At 37.5% G+C, this 9,206-nt stretch overlaps 1 protein-coding gene across 1 annotated transcript; it reads left to right on the forward strand.

The window, feature by feature from the left end:
- The first annotated feature begins 1,047 nt into the window (after positions 1–1,047).
- On the forward strand, positions 1,048–9,206 carry scyl1 (SCY1-like, kinase-like 1). The gene is made up of 18 exons (XM_081382878.1): positions 1,048–1,283; positions 2,068–2,208; positions 2,543–2,665; positions 2,751–2,971; positions 3,796–3,886; positions 4,013–4,168; positions 4,975–5,133; positions 5,268–5,375; positions 5,541–5,654; positions 5,892–6,047; positions 6,161–6,349; positions 6,479–6,554; positions 6,662–6,856; positions 7,244–7,362; positions 7,488–7,568; positions 7,734–8,075; positions 8,214–8,292; positions 8,420–9,206. The coding sequence occupies exons 1-18, from the start codon at positions 1,176–1,178 to the stop codon at positions 8,542–8,544; spliced, it is 2,583 nt and encodes an 860-aa protein (XP_081239004.1). The 5' UTR covers positions 1,048–1,175; the 3' UTR covers positions 8,545–9,206.

Here is a 9,206-nt window from a genome sequence, read left to right on the forward strand (position 1 = left end):
AAACTAACCCCTGTTTAGCTTAACCCTATAGTAAGTACATTATTACTTGGTACTTAATTGCATAATTACTGATAAACTAACATGTACACCTGAAAATAAAGTGTAACCTAGTTCACCACAATTAATTTATCATTTTGACCTGATTACAAACGGTCCACTGCATTGATATATATCACATTGCTGAAGTCTCAAAACTGATCATCTGTGTCTGGGTAAATAAATATTCTAACAAATACATAGTGTGACTTTTGTATTTTTTATGATGCCACATTTTCTTTATCCTCCATTATCTGCCAGCGAAATTTGTTCTAGTTTGTAAAAGTTTTAATGTAAAAGGTAACGCGTAACAGTATTAAGTCAAACATTGTACACAATTATATTAAAAATACAGATTTCGATTTCATGGGAATACATTTAAACTTGATTGTATAGTTGTATCTTGTCTGAATGTTCCAGTGTGGTTTTATTGTGTTCAGTCTTACCCGATAGCTATCGCAAAAATATGATGTATGAATTTTAGTTTGGAGGACATAAATAAATATTATTCGAAAGAAAAATTTTCGGTTACACTTTATTTTAAGGTGTCGTTGTTACAGTGTAATTACACATTTAAGTACTGAGTAATATTACATGTACTTACTATATAGGGATAGGGTAGGGATTAGGTTTTGGTTGAGGGTTAGTTGCATGTAATTCTGCATAATTTATAGTTATTACTATAGTAACTACATGTAACATATTATGTAATACAATGACACGGTAAAATAAAGTGTTACCAAATTTTCTAATTTAATAGAAAACAACAAAAAATAAGTGCTAGAGAAAACACTTAGTTGGAATTAGACTCTTGGCTCAAATAACATTATTCATTTTAATGGAATTCATGCCAACATTAGTATTTATAATAACTAGAACAAGATAATAAGGATGCACGTACAAAATAAACTAGTGCTGAATTCAGGACCGCATACTAGTATACTGCTCTTACCAGTATGCTAGCATGCGGTTACAGTCTATGCTCAGCATAGCACACAAACACAAAAAGGCTCAGGAGGATTCAGGGTCATGTGACATTTCTTTGGCGGATTCTCCTCTCGGTTGTCGGAACAGTTGCGCCCCCTATTGGTTCGCTGTCCGTCCTACAGCAACACCGTGTGCTGGACTGACGGGGAAGGATGTGGTCCTTTTTCGCACGGGATCCTATCAAAGACTTCAACTATGAAATTTTACCAGAAAGCCAAGAAAAGTCAGGCATATGGACCCTTAGTCGGGGAAAGCGCAAGGTAAAATGACTTGACACATTAATATAAAGCAAATAGTGTCGCAGCAGGCCTCTGAATCCTCGGTCTAAAGTTTAGCTACATCCCGCTCAGCATTGCGCATGAGCGAATACAACAGCAAAGGCGAAGTAACTACTCAAAAACACATTTAACTTCTTCGTAAGCTTGTATGTTTTAATGTTCATGGCTCAGTATCATTTGGTGCATATGGATTAGTTAGATAATAAGACTATTAAATACAGAAAAATGGGTTTATTGAGTCATCCTTTCAACAGTACGTAACATTGCTGTGGCCACGTCAACAGAAAACTGCTGTCACATTAAAAAGCTGAAATGTTATTGTGGTACTAAGCTCAATGGTGTGCATTAATTTATTAATGTGATACTTTTTTTGTATCGATAATTACACTGCCATCACTCGTATAATGATGTATGATAGCAAAAAAAAGCTGCAGTGTTAGTGTTTACTGTACACGTGTCCTGAAATGCCATATTAATAACTTTAATCACCATTTATATCAATACATGTGTTAGATTTTTATTTACTAATATTACTTATTCATAAATAACTTTTGATTATATTCTGTTAAACATTATGATGACAGTTCAATCATCAGGATGGCATACAATATTGTTGATTAAAGGCTGTATTAGTGGCTTGGTTTATTTAAAAACTAGTCAGTCAGGACATTCTGGTTGTGCAAATTTTCCTAAATTGCTCTGTTCTTCTTTGCAGTATACAGATGAGTTGTAACTTAACCTAACTTGTATCCCCTCTTTATTCCAGACCACCGGTGAGCTGGTGTCAGTCTTTGTGTATGAGGTTTCACAGGGAACAGAGGAGCAGACACAGCTTGCCAAAGCGGCTTTCAAACGCACAAAAACTCTCAGACATCCCAACATCTTGTCCTACGTAGATGGGTTGGAGGTAAGGACCTTGTATGGATGAAATTAATTTTATCAGTGTGATTGTGAATCATAGGAAGGTTGTTCTCTTCAAACAATGCCTCATCTTTTCTTGTGCTCTCATTTCATCTTGATTATTCAGGTTGAGGTGAGCTTTTTGTGAATGTAGTCCCTTATCAATAATAGACTCCTATTATAAGAAATAATAAAAAATTTAGAATCATTTTAGACACTTAATGTTAGTGGGAGATTTTACACAAACCTTTTACGTTTTAGATTTATCCTAATTGTAATTATTGAAAAGGCATTTTTATTACAACTCTTTATTAACACTGTTTTTTCCTTTTGGACGTCAGACTGAGAAAAGCTTGTACATCGTCACAGAGCCAGTGACCCCTCTGGCTGTACACCTGAAGGTCCAGGCGGAGAAGACTGGTGCGAGTGATCTAGAGGTGTCATGGGGCCTTCATCAAATTGTGGTTAGTTTTGAAGGAAACACATTGACTAAAAATCTTTCATTTATTAGTTCATTTGTACAGTTTGCTGTCACTCCTTTCCCACCAGAAAGCGCTGAGCTTCTTGGTGAACGACTGCCACCTCAACCATAATAACTTGGGCATGTGGGCCGTCTTTGTGGACCGTGCTGGTGAATGGAAGCTTGGAGGGTTGGATCATGTGAGCTCTGACCAGGGAGACGCCATCACCTTACCGCCACCTAAAGTGATCAACCCCGACATGGAGAGATATGATCCCCCAGAGAGCCCTGGCAGTGGCGGAGAAAAATGGTAACTTGTACAAGGCGAAAACTCTTGTTTTCTAGTTCTCTTTATTCATTTTCAGCCCAACTATTCCCTGTAGGCTTTTTACATTTTCTGAATGCAGAAAATTTTCTGACAAGATTTTAGATACATAAAGACAGTGCACTCATATTACTGTGAATGGGAGAAAGTGCAGCACGCGATGTGAGACACGTGCTTATGTCTGCACATGCATTGGTTGGTCCAGCCTGAAAATTTAGTTTTTTTGTCATGATTCGAGCTTTTAGAAACAAAATTTATGAGGCAGTAGTTGTCAGATCTTATTGGTGAATGCAAGTCCTTTTCATTGTACTTGAGAACAGGCACCATTTTTAATTGATGTGTATATAAAATGTACATTCTGGTATTTGTTTTATGAGCTGTCGCATTTATCATATTCACATTGTTGCACATGGGGATTCAAAAGGGAACACATTTTCCCCTTTGTAATGAGTTTAATTTTGATTGAATTGTTGCAGTTAATTTATTTTGGCGACCAATTGAGTTTTAATAATTCAGTGTTTAATTTTTCATTTGCAAGTTTTTGAAACGGATCTTCTAGTCAAAAACAAAAGTCAAATTCACTCAGTATTTCTTGATGTATTCTACCACTACCTCAATATCAATTGAGTAAAATTAATTGTATTCAGTTGTGTTTTAGGCACTGAAACAGTCCAGTACTTTATAGTCGAATAATGAAGATTTCTGTTCCACCCTAGCCTGGTACTGGACCACTGGGCCTAAAATGTTCAGGAAAAAATGCATTTGTAATCAGCCATAGCTCACTGTTGTGCATTTCTTTATGATCTCAGGACAGGGGATGTGTGGCGTCTCGGTTGTCTCATTTGGGAAGTATTTAATGGAACTTTACCACGTGCCTCCTCGTTACGATCTCTGGGCAAGGTACCAGATCAATTTTGATCAGTGTTAACTGCAATATAGCTTTGTTCAGTAGTTTGTATTATGACAAACAGATTAAAAGCTATGTATCCTCAGAGTCTTTTAAACCACCTTGTCTACCTCTCACAGATTCCAAAGCTGTTAGTGCCGCATTACTGTGAGTTAGTGGGAGCAAACCCAAAGATTCGTCCCAACCCTGCTCGGTTCCTACTGAACTGTAGATCTCCTGGAGGCTTTATGAACAACAGCTTTGTGGAGAGCTGTCTGTTTCTGGAAGAGATACAGGTATTTAAATCTGTTGTGTATTCAGCTTACTCTGTGAGCCTGTATTGTGTTGCATTGCACTGTCGTTCAAAAGTTTTGGGTTGGTAAGATTTTATATGTTTTTGAAAGAAGTCTCTTGTGATCACCAAAGCTGAAAATACAGTAGTATTGTGAAATGTTATCACCGTTAAAAAGTAAATTTTATTAAAATGTAATTTATTTCTGTGATGGCAAAGCTGAATTTTCAGCATCATTACTTCCTTCAGAAATCATTCTAATATGCTCATTTGCTGCTCAAGAAACATTTATTATTATTATTATTATTATTATTATTATTATTATCAATGTTGAAATTGCCTGTACTGCTTCATATTTTTTGTGGAAACTGATAAATTTTTAGGATTCGTTGATGGAATAGAAAGTTCAAAAGAACATCATTTATTTGAAATCGAAATCTTTTGCAACATTATAAATGTTTACTCACAATTTTGATCAATTTAATGCATTCTTGCTAAATTGTCTGTCTTTGTAAAAGCGTGTCTTTATTGTGTGTATAATATATTAAATATATATTAATCTATTATATAATATATGTATTATATTAGTCTTTATTGCGTGTTACAAGTGTAAAGGTTTTATTGTAAAGGTTGCAAATGATGTATTGAATGATCAGACTACTTTGCTGTTTTTCTGTGTATTGCTTTGCATTGTTTTATGTATTTTCATTAATACTTTTAATATTATAATACATTTTAAATTGTAAATGTATATTTAGATCAGATAAGTCACCTAAATGCTTGTTTGTTTGTGTGTGTGTGTTCATGTAGATTAAAGAACCTGCAGAGAAGCAGCAGTTTTTCCAGGACCTGAGTGAGAATCTCGATTCTTTCCCTGAAGATTTCTGTAAACATAAAGTGCTGCCTCAGCTCCTTACAGCCTTTGAGTTTGGCAATGCTGGTGCTGTCGTTCTTACACCACTATTTAAGGTGATACACATTTTTGGTATTGCATTGACTCTTACCCATGTTGCACATTATGTAAAAAGAAGGTTGGCATCCAAACGGGCGATAAGCAGTAAGTTCCTTTTAATACCGTTATAACGATATTTTGTTTGTGGTAGGTAGGAAAGTATTTGTCAGCTGAGGAGTACCAGCAGAAAATCATCCCAGTCATAGTGAAGATGTTCTCTTCTACTGACCGTGCCATGAGGATACGATTGCTACAGCAGGTATACATGACTTCAGTGCTTTTTGTAGATTTTGTAAGAGTTTCTGCATTACAGTTTAGTCATCTCAAAGTCTAATCCCAACTCTCTGACTCTTTCATACACACTTTCACAATTCTAAATTAATTCTTTCTTTTTTTTGGTCTTTTTTTGTCTCTCTTTTATCAGATGGAGCAGTTTATTCAGTATTTGAATGAAGCAGCAGTTAACTCGCAGATTTTTCCACACGTGGTTCATGGTTTCACAGACACAAACCCTGCCATTCGAGAGCAGACTGTAAAGGTATTTGTATGCTCTGTCTTCTCTCCAGTGTTTTGACACTCAGTCAGGGTAATTGATAGGGGCATACATTTACATTTATGCATTTAAATGGATCTATCCAAAGCAACTTACTTTTCAATCAACTTCATGCTTTCCCTGGGAATTGAACCCATGTCCTTGGTATTACTAGTGCCATGCTTATTAGTCTTTAATATGTTTTTTAATGACTTTACTTTTTAATTTCTCTCCTTCTTGTAGTCCATGCTTCTGTTGGCCCCTAAACTGAACGAGACCAATTTAAATCAAGAGTTGATGCGTCACTTTGCACGACTGCAAGCCCGGGACGATCAGGGCCCCATCCGCTGCAACACCACTGTTTGTCTGGGCAAAATTGCCCCCTACCTCAATGCTGGGGTAACTTCAACTTACAACCCATAATCTTCTATTTGTTCAGGCATATTTTTTTCTCTAAATGACCATCTTGCGTTGTTTTTCCTTTGTGTTTTTTTTTTTTTTTTTTTTTTCAGATGCGCCAGCGTGTATTAATCTCTGCATTCTCACGGGCAACTAAAGATCCGTTTCCTGCCTCACGTGCAGCAGGCGTGCTAGGATTCGCTGCCACCCATCAGTACTATAGTGTGGCTGAAAGCTCCAATCGTATCCTGCCCACACTGTGCACACTGACTGTGGATCCAGACAAAAATGTCAGAGATCAGGTAAAGAAAAATGCACGGCAAGAGTTGAGGTACACAATGACACAGTATCTATTTATATGTTCTGTGGATTAGGTGAATAATCCATCATTTTTGAAAATTACAATTTGTAAAGTGTTTTTTGTCCTGTAGGCATTCAAAGCCATAAAAAGTTTCCTCACTAAGCTGGAGACGGTTTCTGAAGACCCTTCTAAACTAACTGAAATAGGTATAGGATGTGTTGTCGCTTATCTAAAGGGATTGTTCACTAAAATGCAAATTTTCAGTTATCTCAAATGATGTAATTTTAATGTTAATTAAATGGTTCAATTGCAGAGAAGGATGTGTCTGCGTCAGCGCAGACAGGAGCCTCAGCTGCTACATGGGCAGGATGGGCGGTAACAGGTGTCTCATCTCTCACCTCCAAACTCATCCGAAATGCTCCGGCTGGTTCGGAAGCACCGCCTGCTGAAAACAGCACCCCATCTCTACCTACTGCTGGACCAGTAACCACAAATAATGAAAACAAAGGTGTGCAACAAGTAAAAAAAAAGCTTTGTCTCATTTCGAAGACTGTGGCCTCTGAAGGTCGCATTTTTTGGCTGCATAGGTCATCAAGGATGTCTCAATTCAGAAAAGCGTGACCTCCGGAGGACGCAGCCTTCAAAATGAGACACAGCTAGTGTGATAAAGAAAGTGGAATGAAGATTATCAAGGAAGTAAATATTGAATAAGAAGAAAGTGAGTTATATAACCAGTTGCCACAAAATGTTTTAACAAATTTACATTTACAAAAAAAAAAAAAAAACTCCTTATGCTGAGATAATGAAGTGTGATTTGCAATATTCAGTAATCACTTTTTTTAAAGAAGAAATTTTATGAGAATTGCTGAGTTATCATCTCATCAACTCCTTTTAGGCCCAGAAATGAGAGCACAAACTTCCAATGCAAGTAGGATCCTATCAGAGACATCGAATGAGGAAACGGTGGAGCCAGTTGGAGATCGGTGGGATGATGAAGATTGGGGAAGCCTTGAGGTGACTGATGGTTATTCAAATTGTGCAAAGTTGTTTTTTCAGTATTTGACCTTTTATACTATGAAAAATAAGCATACACATGAATACTGAGAAATTGTAATAATTCCTTATCTGTGTGCCTACAGGATCCAGAGAAAGCACAGACAGATCCAGACGATTTGCATTCTGATTGGTCGGCAATGTCTTCAACACAGAAGAAAAGCAATGTAGGTGATTTCACATGCATATCTAGTATTTACTGACATTGAAAAACATATTGTTTATAAATGTGTTTGTGCATTAAAAAATACTGTTTATTAAAATTTCACTTCACAAATAAAGAAATTATGTATTGTGTTGTTTTCTGTTATACACTTGTTATCTTTCCACAGGTGGGCCGGAAGTCCACTGAGGCAGTGAAGAAGCAGAGTTCTGATTGGAGCTCAGGCTGGGATGCTGATGACAGCTGGTCTAACGAGAAAGACGCAGATGGTCAGGGTCAAAGTTCACCTGCTGATGAGGGCTGGGGAAACGACTGGGATGATGAAGGGGGTCTAGCTGAGAGTTTCAGCCCAACACCTCAAAAAAAATCCTCAACTGCGGCTCCAAAGAGTGCCAGCTTAAGCTCTGCGCAAGAAGGTGTACGATTGGCCAGCGAATATAACTGGGATGGAGCAGAAGGAAAATCAGCAGCATCCGATCTGTTCTCCAGTGTGTCACAACGAAGTACTATGGTAAGGCTCTGGTGGAGGAGATATAGGTCATATTTTCATTAATTGTGAGTTGCTAAAGGTGATGGAACTCCAGATTATAGTTCCAACCCAGTTTTATCCCTGTAGGTCACTGAAATAAGATGTGGTTTTGGTCCACAGAAGTCTGATGGCTGGGACGCAGACAGTGCAGGAGACTGGGGAACAGAAGAAAACTGGGAGTCACTGGATGGAGATCAGGGTCAGTCATTTTGTTTCGCCAGGTTACACATTGAAGTGCATTTTAAAAATTCAGGTTCATTCTTGTTGTCAGTTAGAGAAAATTGAAAGTAAAGCCCAAATAACCACACTTTCTCTTGCTCCCTCAGGTTTAAGTAAAGCAGAGTTGGCAAAGAAGAAACGAGAAGAAAGGCGGAAGGAGCTGGAGGCCAAACGGGCAGAGCGCAAGGCAGCAAAGGGTCCTCTCAAACTGGGCGCACGCAAACTGGACTGAGCACTCGAGGTACAGCAGAACATTGACTATTTGAAGATGAAAGGACTGCGAGATTTTAAAGAAACATTCCGTGATGTCAGAGAGGAGGAGGAGCCTCACCGCTGTCTGTATGTTGGGCAACTTTGAAGAACTGAAATTCTTTCTGGGGAACAGCTGACACCATAAACTATGATATTCCTTTACTCTCCTCACAGTACTATGATTTTTATATTACACAATATCATAGTTTACTGAGTGTGCATGAACTCATTGCTTTGAGAAGTATTGGGAGTCGAGGGAAATTTGAACAATATAATCCTAGATATCTTTGTATGTATATACACTGATTACACATTAAATATGGACCGCTTTGCCCTGAATGTGGACTTGGAGGACTTTTGAAAATGGATGATGCAGAGAAACTTATGCTGTTAACTTAATCATGATCCTAGGTGGAACAATGTCAGTACTAGCGCATGTATAAACACAGATGAATATTTTCAAAACATAGAAAGAATTCACTGGAAGAATACACTGCAACTCATGATAGGCATTTTGTTTTTTTTTCTTTATTTGCCATATGACAGGGTGAGGTGGATGTTCCTGTTATTTTTGGTTTGTGCCTTTTTCATTCCTAGTAGGTGGTACTTTTTATGTTGTAAAAATAAACTAATCAGCAGTGA

The sequence above is a fragment of the Scardinius erythrophthalmus genome (genome assembly GCF_964197995.2).
Source record: "Scardinius erythrophthalmus genome assembly, chromosome: 13".
NCBI lineage: Eukaryota > Metazoa > Chordata > Actinopteri > Cypriniformes > Leuciscidae > Scardinius > Scardinius erythrophthalmus.

Coding starts and splice junctions, on each gene's coding strand:
- scyl1 (XM_081382878.1), top strand. CDS start 1,176: ATGTGGTCCTTTTTCGCACGGGATCCTATCAAAGACTTCAACTATGAA. Junction 4,169..4,974: donor TGTTTCTGGAAGAGATACAG/GTATTTAAATCT, acceptor GTGTTCATGTAG/ATTAAAGAACCTGCAGAGAA. Junction 5,376..5,540: donor GGATACGATTGCTACAGCAG/GTATACATGACT, acceptor CTCTTTTATCAG/ATGGAGCAGTTTATTCAGTA.